General features: G+C 45.6%; 1 protein-coding gene across 1 annotated transcript in view; it reads right to left on the bottom strand.

Annotated features, from left to right (window-relative positions):
* The window catches only part of LOC135508841 (potassium voltage-gated channel subfamily KQT member 1-like), a 258600-nt gene that overhangs the window by 149986 nt on the left and 83285 nt on the right, over window positions 1-25329 (bottom strand). The window contains 1 exon segment of the mRNA XM_064929047.1: window positions 4003-4026. Coding sequence (XP_064785119.1) covers window positions 4003-4026 — 24 coding nt within the window.

The following is a 25329-nucleotide window of genomic DNA, read 5'->3' as shown; positions in this document are numbered from 1 at the left end:
TTTCATCCTTTCCCGTGTGAGTGTGAATTTTTCCACGGTTGTGTTCACCACTCCCCACCGTCTCAGGAAAGAGAGGACAGGAAATAGGGGGAGTGTGACAGCATTGTAGAAGGAGAAGACAGGAGATATAAAAGCTATTGACGTGTGCACTTGGTGGTGAACTTGACATTGTAAGCACTAAGTAGTCTGATGTGGCTAGCGACCCAGAATGGCCTCATCTTTAGGATTACACCCTTTCCTGTTAGAGCAGGTGTGTCAAACTCATTTCATGGAGGGCATAGCGTCTGCTGGTTTTTGTTTTTCCTTGAAATTAAGACCTAGACGACCAGGTGAGGGGAGTTCCTTACTAATTAGGGACCTTAATTCATTCCTCAAGCACGAAGGAAGAGCGAAAACCCCGCAGACACTCGGCACTCCGTGGAACAAGTTGGACTCGTGTTAGAGAATGGGCATTCCAGAGATTCAGCTCACCAAAATGTGCCATACGAAACCCTGCTCTATTCTCCATGTAAATTGGAATGATCTGACAATCTATTAATCTGATCCGTGAAGTAAAAGTGTGCAGCAGCAGCAGCCACTCAATGACTCTGGCAGGCTGCTCCTCTCTGTCTCTCCTCTATGTCTCTCCTCTATGTCTCTCCTCACTGTCTCTCTTCTCTGTCTCTCATCTCTGTCTCTCCGCTCTGTCTCTCCGCTCTGTCTCTCCTCTCTGTCTCGCCTCTCTCCTCTCCTCTCTGTCTCTCCTCTCTGTCTCTCCTCTCTGTCTCTCCTCTGTCTCTCCTCTGTCTCTCCTCTCTGTCTCTCCTCTCTGTCTCTACTCTCTGTCTCTCCTCTGTCTCTCCTCTATGTCTCTCCTCTCTGTCTCTCCTCTATGTCACTCCAATATGTCTCTCCTCTATCTCTCCTCTCTGTATCTCCTCTGTCTCTCCTCTCTGTCTCTCCTCTATGTCTCTCCTCTCTGTCTCTCCTCTATGTCTCTCCTCTCTTTCTCCCTCTCTGTCTCTCCTCTATGTCACTCCTCTATGTCTCTCCTCTCTGTCTCTCCGCTCTGTTGCTCCTCTCTGTCTCTCCTCTCTGTCTCCCCTCTCTGTCTCTCCTCTCATCTCTGTCTCTCCTCTATGTCGCTCCTCTCTGTCGCTCCTCTCTGTCTCTCCTCTCCGTCGCTCCTCTCTGTCTCTCCTCTCCTCTCTGTCTCTCCTCTATGTCTCTCCTCTCTGTCGCTCCTCTCTGTCGCTCCTCTCTGTCTCTCCTCTCTGTCGCTCCTCTCTGTCTCTCCTCTCTGTCTCTCCTCTCTGTCTCTCCTCTCCTCTCTGTCGCTCCTTTCTGTCTCTCCTCTATGTCTCTCCTCTGTCTCTCCTCTCTGTCTCTCCTCTCTGTCTCTCCTCTCTGTCTCTCCTCTCTGTCTCTCCTCTATGTCTCTCCTCTCTGTCTCTCCTCTATGTCTCTACTCTCTATCTCTCCTCTATGTCTCTCCTCTCTGTCTCTCCTCTCTGCCTCTCCTCCAGGTCTCTCCTCCAGGTCTCTCCTCTCTGTCTCTCCTCTCTGTCGCTCCTCTCTGTCTCTCCTCTCTGTCGCTCCTCTCTGTCGCTCCTCTCTGTCGCTCCTCTCTGTCTCTGTCTCTCCTCTCTGTCTCTCCTCTCTTTCTCCATCTCTGTCTCTCCTCTCTGTCGCTCCTCTGTCTCTCCTCTCCTCTCTGTCTCTCCTCTCCGTCTCTCCTCTCTGTCTCTCCTCTATGTCACTCCTCTATGTCTCTCCTCTCTGTCTCTCCTCTCTGTCTCTCCTCTATGTCTCTCCTCTATGTCTCTCCTCTCTGTCTCCCTCTCTGTCTCTCCTCTATGTCTCCACTGGGTAATGTCCATTCAATATGGCACTGGGCTGAGTGAGCTGACTGGGCTTTGGCTCTCTCTCTGGTCTGTATATTGTAGGTCTTCTCTTGACCTTGCCAGCCAAACAAATATGGCTGAGCTGAATGGCGGGTCTGTTCTGGTGTGGCAGTGGCGTGACAGAGGGAGGGATGACAGCACATGGTGATGACAGCTCTACACAGCACTGCCGCGACTCTGCCACACACAATACCTTCCACTGTACACCTGTCCTGCCCCCCCAGTCCTCCAGTCCCTCCCCATCCAGGCTGCCTGCCTGTAGCCCACTTTATTCGTGTTGGCCATTAACCCCCCCTGCTTTCAATTAACCTGCTCAAACCGGTGTGTGTGTGTGTGTGTGTGTGTGTGTGTGTGTGTGTGTGTGTGTGTGTGTGTGTGTGTGTGTGTGTGTGTGTGTGTGTGTGTAAGGGTGGTAAGTGGAGCCAAGACACGAGGGAGGTTAGTGGGTAGAGGAAGGACAGAAGGGAGGCAGAGGAGGAGAGGGCACTGCTACATGATCTTAATAGATCACCCCCTCCTTCACTCCCCTGTGACTCCATCATCCCCAGGACCATGGAGAAGTCAGGGCTAGTGGGGTGTCTGCTGCCCAGCTCCCCCCGGCAGAGCTCCTATTGTTGGGCCAGTGTTTGCCCTGCGCTGGCCTGTTTGCTCGGAGAGAAGGGGAGAGATGCCCGAAGAGGCTCTCCATTTGTTTAACGTCTCCCGCTCCATTCAGCCTGGTGGGCTTTGACAAATGAAGGCAATAAAGAGGCAGGCCTGGCAGGGGCTAAATTAACCACTAGTGGGGAGCATGACGTCTGAGACCCCTTCATGGTAGAGAGAGGAAAACTAAATCTTAGGGTATTTCACTCTGGGTAAATTTGTCCGGCTGTCTGTTGGTCTATCCGTCTACCCATCAGATGCCCTGACTCTTGGTATATGGAAGCAACTTGAACTCGATGAACTGGTGTCAATAGCACTGAGAAAAAGGGTAAGGACATATTGTAAACAAATATTTTCTGTTGGCATGCAGTTGTCATTGCGTTACATTTCCACTTGTTGCTTCCTGACGCTACAGTGGTATGACATGGTGGCGGATCACGGTCAAGACAACCCATACAATGACATCATGACACACATGTCAGAGAGAATGGAAACTCTGATGCCTTTTAGGGCATATCCAACCCTAAGACTCTTCCAATTAAGTTCCTGTCAGCGTTAATGCTGGAGCAAATACTACTTATGCAGAGCCAAATAGCCTACAGAGCTGAGGACAACAGGACAGAACAGCTCTGGGTTATACCCATCCTCTGTAACACTCTGAACACTAGCTAGCCTCAGCCATTCATATTCAAATAGAAATGTCAACGGGGACAATATCTTTGCTTAACCGGGTTCCAGATCTGTTTGTGCTGTATAGCCGACAACCATAGGAGTGCTGGCTATACAGCACAAACAGATCTCGGACCAGGCTAGTATAGGACTCCTCCGGTCTCTAGCCCAGCGTCTGTTGAACTTTGGTTCCAGCTTGTGGAGGCATTGACCCCTTTCAGCCTAAAGGGGAAGAAAGGCTCCTGAAAAAACAAACCTGAAGGCTGCCTAGCAACAGAGAGATGAGTTAGTGGGATCAGTCAGTCCATGACAGCCCTTGAATTGTCTGTTAGTTTACCTCTTCTGCTTCTCAACCCGGCACGGGGGAGCGAGGAGAGGATGGGGAAAGACTGCATTTGGCTGTGGCATTTATTTAAATAATATAAATCTAAAACAAAGAAGTAGGTAAAAGTTATCCTTGGAACCCTGCCTTTAAAGATGAAAGCCCCCCCCCCCACGCCCCCCCCACACACACACACACATGCACACACACATACACACACACACACACAAAATTGATAGAGCATGGCGCTTGCAACGGCAGGGTAGTGAGTTCAATTCCTGGGACCCCCCCGTGCATAAAATGTGTGCACGCATGATTGGAAGTTGCTTTGGATAACAGCATCTGCTGATGGCAATATATTACATTATAGGTGCGCCTGAGACATGCGAGAGAGTTAGAGTTGGGGCCACAGGGCCCTGTACTCCGCTGTGTTTTTCATGTGGGGGCTTGCTGTTGCCGTTGGTGCTCAGCCTCACCGCAGCAGACAGTTTCCTGTTCGAGGTGCTTTCCCTCTCACTGTCTTTGCTTCACTCACCACCACCTCCACAGCTGTCTGACTGACAAACATGCACAAACACACGCCGACCGTACACAAACACACGCATGCACACACATGCAGACACGCACACAGAGGTCTGTCATCTTCTGGTTTCTCCTCGACGTATCAAACCCACACACACTTGAGAGAAGAAAAAGAGAGAGAGGAGAGAGAAAGCAAGAGAGAGAGAGAAAGAACGAGAGAGAAAGGAGAGAGAGAAAGCGAGAGAGAAAGGAGAGAGAGAAAGAACGAGAGAGAGAGAAAAAACGAGAGAGAGAAAGAACGAGAGAGAAAGAGAAAAAAGGAGAGAAAGAGAAAAAAAGGAGAGAAAGAGAGAGAGAGAGAGAGAGAGAGAGAGAGAGAGAGAGAGAGAGAGAGAGAGAGAGAGAGAGAGGTGGGTAAAGTACAAGCAGCTGTAGAGAGACACCTGTTGATGTGTTGTGTCTTCTCTCACGTCAGGTCTGGAGTAAAAAGACTCCAGCATCACAGATCAAAAGAGTGTAACAGCTCTGACCATTCAGGAGCACTGCACATACACACGTATGCACTGCACATACACACGTATGCACTGCACATACACACGTATGCACTGCACATACACACGTATGCACTGCACATACACACGTATGCACTGCACATGCATACACTTGTGACGGCACACACATGTCCATGGCTGTCAGTTTCTGGAGCAGGTCCCTCTGAGTGCATGCTGAGAATGCTAATGCAGTGATGTGAGCTCAGGTTTTCCACTTGGCTGGGCTGTCAGGCAGGCAGGGCCCCTGACACAAGGGCCACACCCTGGGCCGGCAGATGTGGGATGTTTGTACAGTATGAGTGTCACTACTGACCCAAACCAGCTAATCTATTTAATCTCTGAAAACAACGGACTTTTCCATCATGGAATGGGTTGGCTGTGCAGGGCCTTGCCTATGGAAGATTTTTTGTTTTACATAAGTAGGGTTGCGCACAGCCCAAAAACACCTTGTCCCAAAAAAATATTGTTTAGGGAAATAATTATGTTGATGTGTGTGAAAATCCTGTCAGAAGGTGACTGCTTTTTGACCTTTGCCCTCTGAGTCAGCCAGGCAGACAGGTTCCCCAGCTCCTATGGTACTGTATTACTTCTCCTGACTGATGATGCACTGTTTCTCATTTCCTATTTGACCCTCTTCCTCCTCTCGCAGATATTCTCTCGAGGTCCGAAAACAACAAACATTTTGTCAGGTTGTCATCGTCTCTTGTCAGAATGTACAGTACAGTGGATGTTTACTTAAACTCTTTGCCTCCTCATCAGTGCTCGTTATGTCAAATCGTCACACAGGTAGGGGCGTGCTTGACAGGTTTGAAAGCGGAGATATTTTCACAGCCCATCTCCTATCACACCCATCAGAATGTGTGTTGTTCTTTGGGGCCCAGCACCTTTTGAGTGATGAGTCTAATCGAAGGGCCCCCGGGGAGTGTGTTTCTGCAGCCGCAGCACAGAGCCGTAGTCTCCCTCCCTTCACCCAGGCAGCGCTTCGTGAGGTCAAATGCAGGTCGCAGCGATAAAGGATGAACTCCTGACACTCATCCCTGGATGAGGCGCCTCATTGTGCCCAACAGATATCCGACACAATGAACAAGTAAGTCTAGGGACTATTTTCTCTCGACATGGTGCTTCTTTTTAGAGCGGCGCTGCATATAGGCACAGCCATTATGGCTGGTTAGTGACCCCATAATGGACGGGGTGCCTCGTCACATTTATTAAAACATTTCATATCAATGCAAATGAGCTGAGAGGGAGTTCATCCAACAAAGCTTTTGGGATGATAATGTCTCAGGGATGTGACGTGATGAAAAGACGGGGTGATTTTGTTTTGCTTCTTGTTCTCTCTTGAATTCATTACAATCACCTAGCTACTCTGCATAGTGCAGAGAGGGAGAGAGGGAGAGGGAGAAGAGAGAGACTTCTGCAGTGCTTTTCAAAACAGCAAGAAGAATACGAGAGGATACGAGAGGCTTGGAAGAGCGATATTCTGACAGAAACCTGGATTTCGCCCAAACACAATATCTCTTAAGACAAAGTGTCATGGTTTATAACGTTTCTGTTTGAGTCTTTCCCCCTTCTTACTCTGAAGCGGAGGCAATTTACATAAGTCTCTCCTTAAAGTAATGTTTTGCTTCATGATAAATCAAAATCGTTTTCGAAAAGCTAAATTAGAGGACGTGGACATGACCTGTGTATTTTTAGGAATTGCTAGCGAAAACGGTTCCATTTTTCTTAAAAGAAAACGTCTCAGAGCCGAACACAACACTGAAACATGATGAAAATAGACCTTTCCCTCATGAACCTTCAACATCAACACTCATACTGACATACTGGAGCAATGACATGATACACTATATTACCACAATTGACTGTTGTAAGCCATTGTGTTGTGTGACAAAACTTCACGTTTTAGAGTGGCCTATTATTGTTCCCAGCACAAGGTGCACCTGTGTAATGATCATGCCGTTTAATCAGCTTCTTGATATGCTACACCTGTCAGGTGGGTGGATTATCTTGGCAAAGGAGAAATGCTCACTAACAGTGATGTAAACAAATGTGGGCGTATGGAACATTTCTGGGATCTTTCATTTCAGCTCATGGGACCAACACTTTACATGTTTCGTGAAAAATGTTGTTCGGTATAAATACAAATAAATTGAAAGAAAGGCGTTTAATCCTGGTCTATAAAAGAGAAGATTCATGTGTGAAAGACATTTGGCCTACACACAATTGACAAGCACTATGCAATAAGTCTGGAGCAAAAGATTTAATTTACTATAGGTCGCTCTTTTTCTTCTATTCCAGGGTTTATCAAAGAATTCTGAATTACACAATGGGCAAAAAAACATGACATGTTCTCCTCATCGCTCAGCCAAAGGTCAGACATTTCTGATGCCAAGCTCTCCCTATGGAGAGGTCCCAATGAGAAACAGTGCTGGCTATCCAACAGTCTATTCCAAAGTGCCCCCATGCACATCTTCCATCTCAGGTTCAACCCATGTCCCCATGCACATCTTCCATCTCAGGTTCAACCCATGTCCCCATGCACATCTTCCATCTCAGGTTCAACCCATGTCCCCATGCACACCTTCCATCTCAGGTTCAACCCATGTCCCCATGCACACCTTCCATCTCAGGTTCAACCCATGTCCCCATGCACACCTTCCATCTCAGGTTCAACCCATGTCCCCATGCACACCTTCCATCTCAGGTTCAACCCATGTCCCCATGCAAACCTTCCATCTCAGGTTCAACCCATGTCCCCATGCACACCTTCCATCTCAGGTTCAACCCATGTCCCCATGCAAACCTTCCATCTCAGGTTCAACCCATGTCCCCATGCACACCTTCCATCTCAGGTTCAACCCATGTCCCCATGCAAACCTTCCATCTCAGGTTCAACCCATGTCCCCATGCAAACCTTCCATCTCAGGTTCAACCCATGTCCCCATGCACACCTTCCATCTCAGGTTCAACCCATGTCCCCATGCACACCTTCCATCTCATTTTCAACCCATGTCCCCATGCACACCTTCCATCTCATTTTCAACCCATGTCCCCATGCACACCTTCTATCTCAGGTTCAACCCATGTCCCTATGCACACCTTCCATCTCAGGTTCAACCCATGTCCCCAGTTATTGCACACCTTCCATCTCAGGTTCAACCCATGTCCCCAGTTATTGCACACCTTCCATCTCAGGTTCAACCCATGTCCCCAGTTATTGCACACCTTCCATCTCAGGTTCAACCCATGTCCCCAGTTATTGCACACCTTCCATCTCAGGTTCAACCCATGTCCCCCAGTTATTGCACACCTTCAATCTCAGGTTCAACCCATGTCCCCAGTTATTGCACACCTTCCATCTCAGGTACAACTCATGTCCCCAGTTATTGCCAGTAGAGGAGCAAACTTGTGAACACCTAAAAAGTAACAAACTGCTCTGTTAGGGACAAGTACATTTTTTAAAACCTTAAAGAACCCCATCCTCCTGCTGAATAGTCAAAAATGCATGGGATACATAGCATAACCAATATCTTTCTATTTTTGTTTTTCCTATAACTCCCCCAAGAGCTCTACTTGCTGAGTCGGCCAGGGCAGATGTGCAATACATAAAGGTGGCATTTTTTAAATCAAAATAAAGACTCAAGCATTTATAATTGCTAGTAAACTCAAGAATTTCTTCACCAAAACAAAACTGAATAAACACTTATCTTTGTGCCAGGTTTTCTAAAATGCACACACATCTGTGTTTTTCTCTGGTTGACTAAAAGTCTCCAACTTGACTGTACATACTAACTTGTTCAGTCTTAGCAGACAGAATCATATCACCAGCGTATAGGAGGACACTTAGCATTGCATCATCATATCTTACAATATTTAACTGTTAAACTTTATTTTGCCAAATCATTAGAAAACATAGCCGAGTCTGTGATAGGGCGTCTCCTTGTTTTACACCCGAGGGTGTGGGAAACCAATCTGTACGATATTCATTAACATTCACACATTGTGTGTGTGTGTGTGTGTGTGTGTGTGTGTGTGTCTAGGGGCTATAGGGATCACAGCTGAACTCCTACAGCCTTGGCCACAGAAGCTTAAACAGAGTCAGCTAACGTAGCAGAAGTGAATGCCATTGGGGCCGACTCTCTCTCTCTCTCTCTCTCTCTCTCTCTCTCTCTCTCTCTCTCTCTCTCTCTCTCTCTCTCTCTCTCTCTCTCTCTCTCTCTCTCTCTCTCTCTCTCTCTCTCTCTCTCTCTCTCTCTCTCTCTCTCTCTCTCTCTCTCTCTCTCTCTCTCTCTCTCTCTCTCTCTCTCTCTCTCTCTCTCTCTCTCTCTCTCTCTCTCTCTCTCTCTCTCTCTCTCTCTCTCTCTCTCTCTCTCTCTCTCTCTCTCTCTCAATTCAATTCAATTCAATTCAATTCAAGGGGCTTTATTGGCATGGGTAACATGTGTTAACATTGCCAAAGCAAGTAAGGTATATAATATATAAAGTGAAATAAACAATAAAAATTAACAGTAGACATCACACATACAGAAGTCTCTCAAAGACCTTTCATACTGTAAACCCCTCCCTCTCTCACCTCTCACTCTCTCTCTCTCTCTCTCTCTCTCAAAGACCTCTCATACTGTCACCCTCTCTCTCTCATGCTCTCAATTCAATTTAATTCAAAGGGCGTTATTGGCATGACAAACATATGTTTACATTGCCAAAGCACAAAAGTTCAGAAGGAATAGAGACATTTCAAATGTCATATTATGTATATATACAGTGTTGTAACGATGTGCAAATAGTTCAAGTACAAAATGGAAAATAAATAAACATAAGTATGGGTTGTATTTACAATGGTGTTGTTCACTGGTTTCCCTTTTCTTGTGGCAACAGGTAACACATCTTGCTGCTGTGGTATTTCTGTGGTAATTTGTGTTCAAATTCTTTGCGGATCTGTGCAATCTGAGGGAAATATGTGTCTCTAATATTGTCATACATTTGGCAGGAGTTTAGGAAGTGCAGATCAGTTTCCACCTAATTTTGTGGCCAGTGTGCACATAGTCTGTCTTCTCTTGAGAGTCAGGTCAACCTACGGTGGCCTTTCTCAATAGCAAGGCTATGCTCACTGAGTCTGTACACAGTCAAAGCTTTCCTTCATTTTGGGTCAGTCACAGTGGTCAGGTATTCTGCCACTGTGTACTCTCTGTTTAGGGACAAATACTAATAATTATAATTGCTAGTAAACTCAAGAATTTCTTCCCCAAAACAAAACTGAGAAACACTTCTCTTAGTACATGGTTTTGTGTGTTTCTATCTGTGTTATTATGTTCTGTGTTTCTATCTGTGTTATTATGATCTGTGTTATTATGATCTGTGTTTCTATCTGTGTTATTATGATCTGTGTTTTTATCTGTGTTATTATGATCTGTGTTATTATGATCTGTGTTTTTACCTGTGTTATTATGATCTGTGTTTATATCTGTGTCATTATGATCTGTGTTTCTGTGTTATTATGATCTGTGTTTTTATCTGTGTTATTATGATCTGTGTTATTACGATCTGTGTTTTTATCTGTGTTATTATGATCTGTGTTTTTATCTGTGTTATTATGATCTGTGTTTTTATCTGTGTTATTATGATCTGCATTTCTATCTGGTTGATCTCCATCTTGACTGTACATAATACCATTTTCTGCAAGCCTTGTTCAGTCTTAGCAGACAGAATAATATCATCAGCATATAGGAGGACACTTAGCATTTCATCATCGTATCTTACTCCAATATTTAACTATTTACTTTATTTTGCCAAGTCATTAACAAACATAGCCAACAGAGTTGGTGATAAGGCGTCTCCTTGTTTTACACCCGAGGGTGTGGGAAACCAATCTGCATGATATTCGTTGGTGTGTGTGTGTGTGTGTGTGTGTGTGTGTGTGTGTGTGTGTGTGTGTGTGTGTGTGTGTGTGTGTGTGTGTGTGTGCGTGTGTGTGTGTGTGTGTGTGTGTGCGTGTGTGTGTGTAGGGGCTATAGGGATCACAGCTGAACTCCTACAGCCTTGGCCACAGAAGCTTAAACAGAGTCAGTCAACGCAGCAGGTGTGAATGCCTCTGGGGCCGACAGACGAGTGACAACGAGCTTGCTCTCTCTCTGTAAACCGCTCTCTATCGCTCTCTCTCTCTCAAAGACCTCTCATACTGTCAAGCCCCCCCTCCATTCGCTCTCTCCTCTCTCTCTCTCTCTCTCTCTCTCTCTCAAAGACCTCTAAAACTGTCAACCTCTCATACTGTCGACATCTCTCTCAAAGACCTCTCATACTGTCAACCTCTCTCTCAAAGACCTCTCATACTGTCGACATCTCTCTCAAAGGCCTCTCATACTGTCGACATCTCTCTCAAAGACCTCTCAGACTGTCAACCTCTCTCTCAAAGACCTCTCATACTGTCGACATCTCTCTCAAAGGCCTCTCATACTGTCGACATCTCTCTCAAAGACCTCTCAGACTGTCAACCTCTCTCTCAAAGACCTCTCATACTGTCGACATCTCTCTCAAAGACCTCTCATACTGTCGACATCTCTCTCAAAGACCTCTCATACTGTCAACCTCTCTCTCAAAGACCTCTCATACTGTCGACATCTCTCTCAAAGACCTCTCATACTGTCGACATCTCTCTCAAAGACCTCTCATACTGTCGACATCTCTCTCAAAGACCTCTCATACTGTCAACCTCTCTCTCAAAGAACTCTCATACTGTCGACATCTCTCTGCTGAGATGGCACACAGGAATTTTACCAAAATACAGGGACATACAGTGCATTTGGAAAGTATTCAGACCCTTCGACTTTTTCCACATTTTGTTACATTACAGCCTTATTCTAAAATGGATAAAACGTTTAAAAGACATCAATCTACACACAATACCCCATAATGATAAAGCAAAAACAGTTTTTCTGCTAATTTCCCAAAAATAACCTTAAAATGTACATAAGTATTCAGACCCTTTACTCAGTGCTTTGTTGAAGCCCCTTTGGCAGTGATTACAGCCTCGAGTCTTCTTGGGTATGATGCTACAAACTTGGCACACCTGTATTTAGGGAGTTTCTCTCATTCTTCTCTGCAGATCCTGTCAAGCTCTGTCAGGTTGGTTGGGGGGCGTCGCTGCACATCTATTTTCAGGTTTCTTCAGAGATGTTTGATTGGGGTCAAGTCCGGGCTCTGGCTGGGCCACTCAAGGACATTCAGAGACTTGTCCCAAAGCCACTCCTGCGTTGCCTTGGTCGTGTGCTTCCAGTTATTGTCTTGTTGGAAGGTGAACCTTAACCCCAGTCTGAGGTCCTGATCATTCTGGTGCAGGTTTTCATCAAGGATCTCTCTGTACATTGCTCCGTTCATCATTCCCTCGATCCTGACTAGTCTCCCAGTCCCTGCCTCTGAAAGAAATCCCTACAGCATGATGCTGCCACCACCATGCTTCCTCGTAGGGATGGTGCCAGGTTTCCTTCAGACATGACACTTGGCATTCAGGCCAAAGGGTTCAATCTTGATTTCATCAGTCCGGAGAATCTTGTTTCTCATGGTCTGAGAGTCTTTGGCAAACTCCAAATGGGTTGTCATGTGGCTTCCGTCTGGCCACTCTACCATAAAGGCCTGATTGGTGGAGTGCTGCAGAGATCATTGTCCTTCTGGAAGGTTCTCCCATCTCCACAGAGGAACGCTTGACCTCTGTCAGAGTGACCATTGGGTTCTTGGTCACCTCCCTGACCAAGGCCCTTCTCCCCCGATTGCTCAGTTTGGCCAGGCTGCCAGCTCTAGGAAGAGTCTTGGTGTTTCCAAACTTCTTCCATTTAAGAATGATGGAGGCCACTGTGTTCCTGGGGAGACCTTCTATGCTGCAGACATTTTTGGCACCCTTGATGTGGAAAATTGATGAGGAAAAGTTGTATTTAATCAATCCACTTTCCGAATGCACTGTAGGCTAGTCCTCTCTCACAGACCTGTCATTGACCTTCAGCTTATACAATCTCTTACTGTTTTTCTCAGACATCTCACAAACTACATACTTCTTCTCTTAGACATTCCACTTAAAAAATGGAGTATCCTTCACCAACTTCCATCATAAATTATATCTTACAGATCTCCCTCTCGCTATTACTCCTCCATTCCTACAATACTGAGGATGCAGCCCAGCCCAGCCCAGGACAGCCCAGCCCAGCCCAGCCCAGGACAGCCCAGCCCAGCACAGGACAGCCCAGCCCAGCCCAAGACAGCCCAGCTCAGCCCAGCCCAGGACAGCTCTAGCCCAGTTATGGCCTATGTGCCTTTACCATCTAATAGCCATGACGTTCACGTTCAGAGAGGGCTGAAAGGCTGTTCATTAGAGCCTGTCACACACAGAGAAATAAAGGTCAGAACCACGGCTGGGACAACACAGCTGACGGGACAGGGAAACACAGAGCCGTCTCACATACTTCTAGTACTATTGCTCCACCCCACTGAGCTTTGATAAGACGGTTGACTGCCTGCGGGATTTGTCGGAGATTTCAATTGATTGACGATTCAAGTTCATTATTTAAAGAATCATCAGATAAAGAGTATGTAATTAGATGTCTTTTAAAACACAATATTGTATTTGGGGGAAAGCAGACTAAAGGAGGAGCTACAAAGTGGTGCAAATGATGCAGTGTTCAACGGTCATGAGGTACAAATTCTAAAAGAAATCCTAATTTACCCGTGGTCTCAGCCTTCTCCCTCGGTTCTGCTTTAGTAGGGGGGAAATACTGCAAGTCATTCAGTTCATATTCTGCCTCAACAACACTCTGGGCCTCGGGGTTGCAGTCTAAAAATAATATCTGGGTTGCAACGCAGTGCCGAGCCAACTTCCACAAACAAAAGTTTCAGGAAACCGCCTTTTCGCTGCATTGCCATGGTTACTCACCACACGCGCTGTGAGATAGGGGTGACTGGTCAAACTAAGAGCCCAAGACTCTCCTCTTCCCAACTTTAATACAACCCTGCTATAACTACTGACAGATGTGTTAAAGCAGACGTGTCATATCCCAGAGAAGGCCTACTAAGGCCATGACCCCAAGGTTATACACTATATCTAGAGTCAATACTACCACCTTGACACAAGTTATGTTGAAAGAAATACGCAATGCAATGTACATCAATGTATCTACATTACCTACATAATCTGTATTAGTAATGGTGGGGGATAGAAACTGAAACAGGGCAATCATTTAGGCAAGAACCCTTCCACCTCCATCACTGGGTAGCAGCTAGTGGCAGTGAGTTCAAAACACAACTACATTTTGCTATGTTTTGCTCCCCATTCAATGTGGATCACCATACTTTCTCCCTCTCTGTGTCCCTGCTCCTCCCCTCTGAACTAGGTTTTCCCAAACTCACAGCCTCTGCGTGGTCTATAGCCTGTTAGTGTAGATAACGCGTCTGGTCATTAGAGCCTGTCTATTAGAGGCAGTCTATAATTATTTGGTGCTCCGGTTTAGGCCTCAGACAGACAGGCCACTCCTACATGAGGAGAAAGGAGGTAGATGTAAAAACATATGTGATGTCGGCTTGACTGAAGCCGAAGGTGAGAGGAGGGAGGAACTAATGGGAATGTCAACAAGCAACAGGCCTTTGGAAACAATGACTGTTCATGTTCAGAAACTGTGTGTGTACAGCAACAACATTGTTTTAAAGATTACACTGATTTATATAGATTCAAATCTCTGGTGTGAATTATTCCACAAGCCTCTTTATTCATTATCTAAACCACTAATTATCAAATGGATTCATTCATTTAAATGTAGGCCTAAAACAGATTGTGGTGATGTAATGTTAACATGCTTTTATAGGCATGCTCGTGACATACTGAAAGAGCCTGTACTCACAAAGCATCTCTGAGTGCTGATCTAGGATCAGGTCCTCCCTGTCCATAAAACCTTATTCAGATGATCAAAAAGATAACACTAATCCTAGATCAGCATTCCTCCTAATTTTTAGACACTTCATGAATGCGGGCCCAGTGCTGCTTTTCATGAGCTAAAGTGTCAATTGGCTGGACTTGGAAACTGATCTCCAGGAAGGCAGGTTGAGAGTTTAGCCAGGGTTGAACGCTCGTGAAACGAACAGGTCAGAACACATGGTCTACTTTAATGGTTTCGTGCAGCTGGAGAAAACAGATTCCATTTGGCAAATGGCTTAACAAAATTCCCAGTTGCACATTTACATACTGTAGATTCAGAGCAGAAGAGAGCCATATGCTAAGTGCTTCTCTCGGTGAGAGGGTAAATGAATAATGTTGTTTGAGTCTACTTCCTGTGCTTGGCCCTCTTATGTTGAACATAATCAACGACTTCCTATCCTCCGGATCTGTACCAAACTCATCAAACGTGGCAGTAATAAAGCCTCTCCTGAAGATGCCAAATCTTGACCCGAAAAATATTTGAAAAACTATTGGCCTATATCGAATCTCCCATTCCTCTCAAAAAATGTTGAAAAAGTCGTTGCCTTCCTGAAGACCATTAATGTATACGAAACGCTCAAGTCTGCTTTTAGACCCCATCGTAGTACTGAGACTGCACTCATGAAGGTGGTAAATGACCTTTTAATGGCGTCAAACCGAGGCTGTATTAGTCCCCGTGCTCCTAGACCTAAGTGCTGCCTTTGACACCATCGATCACCACATTCTTTTGGAGAGAGTGGAAACCCTAATTGGTCTACACGGACAAGTTCTTGCCTGGTTTAGATCTTATCTGTCGGACAAGTCTCTGACAAATCCTTGACAAATCACGTTTAAGTTTCAGTGTTCCTCAAGGTTCCATTTTAGGACCACTATTGTTTTCACTATATGTTATACCTCTTGGTGATGTCACTCGGAAACACAATGTCAACTTTCACTGGTATGCGGACGACACACAGCTGTACATTGCGACAAAACATGGCGAAGCCCCAGAATTGCCTACCCTGGAAGCCTGTGTTTCAGACATAAGGAAGTGGGTGGCTGCAAATGTTTTCCTTTTGAACACGGACAAAACAGAGATGCTTGTTCTAGGTCCCAAGAAACAAAGAGGTTGCATCCTCATAATGTTGGAAAAATCTGATATTTTTTTTTAAATAAAAAAGTTATGCAGAAAAACTCAGCCATGCTTTTGTCACTTCTAGATTAGACTGCTGCAATTCTCTACTCTCCAGCTACCTGGATAAAACACTAAATAAACTAGTAATAAATACTGCTGCAAGAATCTTGACTAGAACCCAAAAACTGTATCACATTACTCCAGTGCTAGCCTCTCTACACTGGCTTCCTGTTAAGGCTAGGACTGATTTCAAGGTTTTACTTCTAACCAACAAAGCATCACATTGACTTGTTCCTATCTATTGCTCCGATTATATGCTCCTTATTGTCTTTAGAATTTCTAAGCAAACAGCTGGAGGCAGGGCTTTCTCCTATAGAGCTCCATTTTTATGGAATGGTCTGCCTATCTATGTGAGAAATACAGACTCGGTCTCGACCTTTAAGTCTTTACTGAAGACTCATCTCTTCAGTAGGTCATATGATTGAGTGTAGTCTGGCCCAGGAGTGTGAAGGTGAAAGGCAAGGCACTGGAGCGACGAACCGCCCTTGCTATCCTGCCTGTGCGGCTCCCCTCTCTCCATTGGGATTCTCTGCCTCTGACCATATTACGGCGGCTGAGTCACTGGCTTACTAGGGCTCTTCCATGCCGTCCCTAGGAGGTGTGCGTCACGTCGTGCCAGGCTTTTTTCTCTATACTCGACTTGAGTGGGTTGAATCACTGGTGTGATCTTCCTGTCCGGGTTATATCCTGCCTGGTTGGCCCTGTCCGGGGTATCGCCACACTGTCCCCCGACCCTCCCTGTCTCAGCCTCCAGTATCTATGCTGCAATAGTGCCGGATAGCTAGAATCAGCCTGTCCTATCTGGTGTAATCCTCCTGTCTTATCTGGTGCCTGTGTGAACTTAACTATGCTCTCTCTAATTCTCCATCTCTCTCTTAGAGGACCTGAGCCCTAGGACCATGCCTGCCTGGCTGTCCCCAGTTCACCTTGTCGGGCTGCTGCTCCAGTTTCAACTGTTCTGCCTGCAGCTATGGAACTCTGACCTGTTCAACGGACGTGCTACTTTGACCCAGACCTGTTGTTTTTGAGCGCCTCCTTCCCTCTACCGCACCTAATGTCTCGACCTCTGAATACTCGGCTATGAAAAGCCAACTGACATTTTCTCCCAAGGAGCTGACCTGTTGCACCCTCTACAACCACTGTGATTATTATTTGACCCTGCTGATCATCTACAGTGCCTTGCGAAAAAATACAGTTTTATATCTTTATGTATGAAGCCTGAAATGTGGCAAAAGGTCGCAAAGTTCAAGGGGGCCATAGTTCAAGTATTCGGCCCCTTGAACTTTGCGACCTTTTGCCACATTTCAGGCTTCAAACATAAAGATATAAAACTGTATTTTTTGTGAAGAATCAACAACAAGTGGGACACAATCATGAAGTGGAACGACATTTATTGGATATTTCAAACTTTTTTAACAAATCAAGAATTGAAAAATTGGGTGTGCAAAATTATTCAGCCCCCTTAAGTTAATACTTTGTAGTGCCACCTTTTGCTGCGATTACAGCTGTAAGTCGCTTGGGGTCAGTTTTGCATATCGAGAGACTGAAATTTTTTCCCATTCCTACTTGCAAAACAGCTCGAGCTCAGTGAGGTTGGATGGAGAGCATTTGTGAACAGCAGTTTTCAGTTCTTTCCACAGATTCTCGATTGGATTCAGGTCTGGACTTTGACTTGGCCATTCTAACACCTGGATATGTTTATTTTGAACCATTCCATTGTAGATTTTGCTTTATGTTTTGGATCATTGTCTTGTTGGAAGACAAATCTCCGTCCCAGTCTCAGGTCTTTTGCAGACTCCATCAGGTTTTCTTCCAGAATGGTCCTGTATTTGGCTCCATCCATCTTCCCATCAATTTTAACCATCTTCCCTGTCCCTGCTGAAGAAAAGCAGGCCCAAACCATGATGCTGCCATCACCATGTTTGACAGTGGGTATTGTGTATTCAGGGTGATGAGCTGTGTTGCTTTTACGCCAAACATAACATTTTGCATTGTTGCCAAAAAGTTCAATTTTGGTTTCATCTGACCAGAGCACCTTCTTCCACATGTTTAGTGTGTCTCCCAGGTGGCTTGTGGCAAACTTTAAACAACAATTTTTATGGATATCTTTAAGAAATGGCTTTCTTCTTGCCACTCTTCCATAAAGGCCAGATTTGTGCAATATACGACTGATTGTTGTCCTATGGACAGAGTCTCCCACCTCAGCTGTAGATCTCTGCAGTTCATCCAGAGTGATCATGGGCCTCTTGGCTGCATCTCTGATCAGTCTTCTCCTTGTATGAGCTGAAAGTTTAGAGGGACGGCCAGGTCTTGGTAGATTTGCAGTGGTCTGATACTCCTTCCATTTCAATATTATCGCTTGCACAGTGCTCCTTGGGATGTTTAAAGCTTGGGAAATCTTTTTGTATCCAAATCCGGCTTTAAACTTCTTCACAACAGTATCTCAGACCTGCCTGGTGTGTTCCTTGTTCTTTATGATGCTCTCTGCGCTTTTAACGGACCGTTGAGACTATCACATTGCAGGTGCATTTATACGGAGACTTGATTACACACAGGTGGATTGTATTTATCATCATTAGTCATTTAGGTCAACATTGGATCATTCAGAGATCCTCACTGAACTTCTGGAGAGAGTTTGCTGCACTGAAAGTAAAGGGGCTGAATAATTTTGCACGCCCAATTTTTCAGTTTTTGATTTGTTAAAAAAGTTTGAAATATCCAATAAATGTCGTTCCACTTCATGATTGTGTCCCACTTGTTGTTGATTCTTCACAAAAAATAGTTTTATATCTATGTTTGAAGCCTGAAATGTGGCAAAAGGTCGCAAAGTTCAAGGGGGCCGAATACTTTCGCAAGGCCCTGTATAAACACTTGAACATCTTGAACAACGATCTGGTCTTAACGGCCATGTACTCTTATAATCTCCACCCAACACAGCCCGAAGAGGACTGGCCACCCCTCAGAGCCTGGTTCCTCTCTAGGTTTCTTCCTATGTTCCTTCCTTTCTGAGGAATTGTTCCTAGCCACGTGCTTCTACATCTGCATTGCTTGCTGTTTGGGATTTTAGGCTGGGTTTCTGTATAAGAATTTTGTGACATCTGCTGATGTAAAGGGCTTTATAATTTATAAATGTGATTTGATTTGATTCGCACCATGTGAACTCAAAGTGGAAGTTCATCCAAAAGTTGCACTTCAAGCAAATGCTTCACATCTGGTGCTGCTTTTAGCTACCACTACTAGACTCTTATGCTGGTTCTACTGCAATAGTATTCTTACTACTATTACTGTACCTCGACTATCACTTCAAACAACCACTTTAATAACTTATTTTTCTTCACAATTACTATTTATCCGATGTAACTATTTACAGGCAGTCAAGTGGGTTAGTCCAGGAGGCAGGCAGTCAGGTGGGTTAGTCCAAGAGGCAGTCAGTCAGGTGGGTTAGTCCAGGAGACAGGCAGGCAGGTGGGTTAGTCCAGGAGACAGGCAGGCAGGTGGGTCAGTCAGGCAGTCAGGTGGGTTAGTCAGGCGGTCAGGGAGGTTAGTCCAGGAGGCAGGCAGTCAGGTGGGTTAGTCCAGGAGGCAGGCAGTCAGGTGGGCTAGTCCAGGAGACAGGCAGGCAGGTGGGTTAGTCAGGCAGTCAGGTGGGCTAGTCCAGGAGGCAGGCAGTCAGGTGGGCTAGTCAGGCAGGCAGGTGGGCTAGTCCAGGAGACAGGTAGGCAGGTGGGTTAGTCAGGCAGGCAGTCAGGTGGGTTAGTCAGTCAGGCAGTCAGGTGGGTTAGTCCAGGAGGCAGGCAGTCAGGTGGGTTAGTCAGTCACACAGTCAGGTGGGTTAGTCCAGGAGGCAGGCAGTCAGGTGGGTCAGTCAGGCAGGCAGGTGGGTGGGTTCGTCAGGAAGTCAGGTGGGTTAGTCAGGCAGCAGGCAGTCAGGTGGGTTAGTCAGGCAGGCAGTCAGGTGGGTTAGTCCAGGAGGCAGGCAGTCAGGTGGGTTAGTCCAGGCAGCAGGCAGGCAGGCAGTCAGGTGGGTTAGTCAGTCAAGCAGGCAGGTGGGTTAGTGCAGGAGGCAGGCAGTCAGGTGGATTAGTCCAGGAGGCAGGCAGAGTCTCCTCAGCGAGCTGTGCAGCTGTGCTGCTGACAGATCTACGCAGGGCAGAGTGCATCCGCCCTCTCCAGCCTCTCACATCAAAGGGCCGTCCGCAGCTCTCTTGAAGCCCCCAGGCCCTCCTGCAGCCCCCCTGGCCCACCACTTCAAAAGGCCTCTCAGCGCATCCCAGGCAGATTCCCATCAAAGGCAGGGACGGCTGCTCACCCACTCATGCACGCAGATATGATTAAAAGCACGTTATTGGAGGAAAGGAGGGAGGAGAGTGTATGGAAGAGAGGATAGAATATCTACACTCTTAGAAATAAGGGTATGGTTAGGGTACAGTAACAGGTACAACTAATCCAGTCAGTTAGTTAGATTTCTTGCACGCCTTACTGAAATCGCTATTCTCGTTTAAATGGTTACGGTAGTCTCCTTACAATGTTCCTAACCCTGGCAGTCATTGTGAATGCAGGTTGTGGGTGAATAAAAAATCCAACTGTTGGATAGATATCCTATCTCTGGCTGGATTCCAATAGGAATAACACATCACTTTGCAAGCCAGCATAATGTGACTTGCAGGTAGAAGAGACATCTTCTGGTTGGAAGATTTCTGGAAATGGGAGAGAATAAGCAGGAAATCCTTCCACCAGGATTCCTTGAAATTCTGGGAATTTTGGGAAAGTCACCAGAATTTTGCTGTCCTGATGTGGCCTGTATACGAGGAGTTTCAGGCCACTGTATTAGGGTAAAACTAGGCCTCAAAATAATGCCTGATGATATATGTAATGTATTGTCATAAAGAGTTTTGTTTTAATGATAACATACACTTATGAACTAACTTGGTGAAGGCACTGAAAATAAACTAATTCAACAACCACGTCTTTGCCATTAACAAATACAGTTATGGGTCGTAACAATTCAATCGAAAAAAGCAAGGCACACTCAGAAATGATATTGGAGGCATAGCTGTCATTTGGCCACCCGTGAGTGGAAGTATTGTACCAGTTTAGGTGGTCTATGGTAGAGGTACCTTTTTGTCACTTACTAGGAACATATGGCTTTTCTAAAAGAACGCTTTTGTATCTGTGGACTATATGTAAGAAAGGTACCATCTGAGCGAGGAACTGGGGTACAATTATGAACCTATAACTGAAGGTATAAATGATGCCCTTACAGGGTACCACCCCTGTGACAAGCAGTACCCCTTTAAGAACAAATCAAAAACCTTTATTTCTGAGTGTATCTCTGTCTCTCTTTTACTCACTCTATTCTCCCTCTCACATTCTCTCTCCCTCTTTCTCTAAAGAGAAAGAGGACACTCTTTGCAGGGTGATTAATATGTCCAGCAGCAGGAGCTCAGAGATGGTGTAGTTTGGCAGGACTGTCTGGCGCTCTCTCCCCCAGACCCTGGTCAAGGTCAGGTCCCAGGTCATTTAATATAAGCCACAGGCCACACAGCCAATTCACACCTGAAATTGCTCCTCTGAGCTGCGAGTGTCCCTGAATAGCTGCATTGTTGTCCATCGGGAGTTTAGACAAGCACTGGTTCAATGAGAGCCTTAGGAGTTGGAATAATTTGACTAAATGCATGGGATTTGCAAATGTGGATTATCACTGCTGCTCAACCCCCATGGTCAGGTCCATCGAGGAGGACTCCAGTCTCGTCTGACCAGTTCAACCATCCATTTTTTTCATTAAAAACATCAGTTGAACCAGATACACTTCTTACATATTCCAGTACAATACAGTGTTTGAAACAGTTGATCTTTTGTATGATATTATTCAGGTGTTTTCTTGGTTAATAACACAAACGCTTTAGATTCCGTCAATGTGTTCATTGTACTTAGCCATTTTCAGTGTCTACATTTTCATTCATTTCATGCTTGGTGCAGTTCATATGTGCAGCTTGTTGTTATTGAAAAGTGTCAGCGGTGGTTGGGTCATGATACCTCCCTGCACATTATCCCAACTCATTAGAGTAAATGTCCAGACGTCAGAAGAATGTTTTATGGACTCTTGAGATTTTACTCCCAGCACAAGTCGGTCAGTGTTCTGCAAAGCAGCAGGGAAGATAAGAGGTTTATATGCTTAAGGGGGGCAGGCTGCCTCAGAAAGGCTTAGGCCCAGTGTGGCGAATTAAATTGAATGCCCAGACAGAATTAGTTCTAAGCAGACTGAGACCCATTTTATGAAACTGAACAATTAGGAGGATTAAAACTAATAATTCAGCAGGGGGGGGGGGGGTGCAGCTGCATTATAGTTGCAACGGCAGCAACAACCAGGAGTAGGGGTGCTGGTGGTGAAGACGGGGACGGAGGGGGTTTTCTGGTGCTGGTGTACGAAAAGTGACAACTGGCCGAGGAAAAATGAGCTTTGTGAGAGAGGTAAACACCATCCCAAACACTATGAATTGTAGGCCTCACTCCTCAAACAGACAGTTGGAATGGGTTGGGGATTTTATGATTTAGGGGGATGCAATATGTAAGTATAATATACAAAGTATTTTATTCTATTTTAACAATATTTATACAATAAATGTTGTTTTATACAATAGCATAATATTTGTACACAGTGCATTTAGTCAAATCCATAAAAAAAACTATTTTAATTAAGCCAATTGAGAAAATATGGTATAAGAGCGAAGGGATAGCCCACTGGCTGACTGGCTGGTTGACTCGCTGGCTGATTGTCTGGCTGGCTGACTGACTGGCTGGCTGACTCGCTGGCTGACCGGCTGACTGACTCGCTGGCTGGGAGCAGCAGCAGCCACAATCCCCCTGTCATCCACCTGTGTGTAAAAGGCCCTTTGTCAGAGCGGTCTAATTTGATCTGACTCACCCTACACATGTGGAACAGCTCAGCGCTCCCCTCACTCCTACTGATTATACAGAGAGGGAGAGTGGGAGAGGGAAAGAGAGACGGGGAAAGAGGGAGGGAGAGAAAGGAAGCGTGCCATTAACAGTGAGCTGAGGGGAGTAGAGTGCCGAGAGTGGAGTGTGGGTGCCCAAGCGTGAGGCTGTCAGGGAGGGTCACCTCATACACACCCAAGGCTAGGCTAGCTCCCCAGACTCTCCTAAGTTTGAATTTAAGCGGACCCCAAGGAGGAAGGATCCTAGTTTGCCGGTCCCTGGCACAAATAAGGTTGAGAAACATTAGTCAAACCACCCTCTACTCATCCCTAACCTCCCCCTTTTCTAAACATTGACCAAGAGCAACTCCACTCTCCCCTTCACACTGCCTAGAGGAGCCAGGGCTTTGCTTACATTATGGGTGTGGTAGGTAGACATGGGAGAAGTTGCCCTCGGTGTAGCTGCAGTTACAGTAGACCTGGGTAATGAAACACCTTAGATACTGGGAGAGATCAGCAGCCCTGTCAATCTTTCACTGGTGGTAATAAAGTGTTCAAGACAAGTATCACTAGAGTAAAGCCAGCTCACCCATATCACTCCTCTGCATTGAGCGGTTGGACTAATCCGAAGTCACACAAACCACAGCAGGACACATCACTCTGAGACCCCGAGGGCAAAGACATAGAACTGGTGAAAAACTGTATATACACCGGATTTTCTCACCAACCGTGTGCCGTTCTTATTTCTGCTGGTCCCGTGTGGCTCAGTTGGTAGGGCAAGGCACTCACAATGCCAGGTTTGTAGGTTTGATTCCCATGGAGGACCAGTACAAATGAAAAAAAAAACGTGGCACTCACTACTGTAAGCCGCTCTGGATAAGAGCGTCTGTTAAATCACTTAAGTGTACTGGAAATATTTAATCCCCTCTCTAGTTCTGTCACCATTTGTAATTATAATTAAAGTACAAAGTGACCAGGATGAAGTTTATGTTTATTGTTACTCCAGAAAATAGTTGCTGAGCAACTAAACTCTATGACCCCACCTCAACATCTCTCGTTCTCCTCGCAATGCCCCTTTCATTCTCTTTCTTTCTCTCTCTCTCTCTCTCCCCCTCTCTCTCCCCCTCCCCCTCTCTCTCTCTCTCTCCCTCTCTCTCTCTACCCACTTACCTCGCTTATAAAATATCCATTTATTTTATAAATTTGTTTGGGGGGAGGGGGGAGGGGGGGCGCTTTCCAGTTTCCACTCGTACCACTTTGTCTTTGTCATGTTTTGTTTTGTCTTGTCATGGGCCAAATTCTCTTAACTACTTACACCGCTTTTTCTATGCTCAAACGACAAACAACAACGCACTTCAACAAGTGAAGAGGTTAGAGGTAGCGTTCCACTACATAGTGCTATTCACTAGTCTCCCATGTCAGCTCTCCCATCAGTGGGTGCATCGGGGAGAGGGAGCTCCAGCGAGCTCCAGCGTGGACTCCCAGAATTCAAGTGGGCTTCCCCTGGCCTGTTTGTTGCATGGGCTATTTACTAAAGCACGTCGGCACACACTAAAATTCCTCAACCCAATCCCCAAACCCACTTACCCTCTCTGGTCACCGACCGACAGACCGACAGACCGACAGACATACAGCAGGACCTCTGGGGTCAAGACCAAATGCTGACCCCTCCAGGGACATGACAACTCTAGTCAGACACAACAGTAAGGAGGAGTGGACTCCCTCCAGACATGACAACTCTAGTCAGACACAACAGTAAGGAGGAGTGGACTCCCTCCAGACATGACAACTCTAGTCAGACACAGCAGTAAGGAGGAGTGGACTCCCTCCAGACATGACAACTCTAGTCAGACACAGCAGTAAGGAGGAGTGGACTCCCTCCAGACATGACAACTCTAGTCAGACACAGCAGTAAGGAGGAGTGGACTCCCTCCAGACAAGTAGGACCGAGACATACACGTGATCCTGTCAGTATGAGTGATGATGAGTGATCCTCTCAGCATGAGTGATGGTCCCATCAACGTCAAAGCCACATTCTATTAGCCTCCTCTCTACTGCTGTTCATAGGTCATGGGATGTTATAATGAAGTTGTGATTGTGGGCATATGATTCTTTGGCTATTGCACCAGTCATGTGTATGCATTCACATTGAGTGTGATACCTTTAAATATCTAATGAAATCAAATTAGTGTACTCCATGTGTTCTGTGCACTGTTTGTGTGTGTGTGGCTGTGTGCACGCACACACATGGCCTTTTGAGTTTTGAAGCAGATATGATTGGATAATAAGAGCATTCAGTTTGGGAATTCCCAGTTTATGGTTACTTGGACATCCCCAGGGTCATGGGTTTGTTTGTACACATATAATATGAAATAATAAGAAAATACTTCTTATTTTACTTTGTTTGTGGGTTTTCCCCTAATTTCCACTTGAAATCTGTTTTAATTTATTTCACAACAAAATGATTTGGTTTCAATGAGAACACAGGTCAGCTCAGGTCAAATTTTATTGCATGACCCAAAACAAACAAAATGAAGTCAGAGGTACTTGGAAATACAATCATAAAATCCTATCAGCTAACGACATTGGGGAAAATAACGATGCCTGCTTTCAGGCCTAAATGGCTTTTATATAGCTACTGGGAAATTTGGAAAAATAGAATCATTTTAGATTCTTGGTTTC

This window comes from Oncorhynchus masou, chromosome 22 (assembly GCF_036934945.1).
Source record: "Oncorhynchus masou masou isolate Uvic2021 chromosome 22, UVic_Omas_1.1, whole genome shotgun sequence".
Taxonomy (NCBI): Eukaryota; Metazoa; Chordata; class Actinopteri; order Salmoniformes; family Salmonidae; genus Oncorhynchus; species Oncorhynchus masou.
The sequence above is the reverse complement of the archived record's forward strand: the minus strand, read 5'-3'. Positions and strand labels throughout refer to the sequence as shown.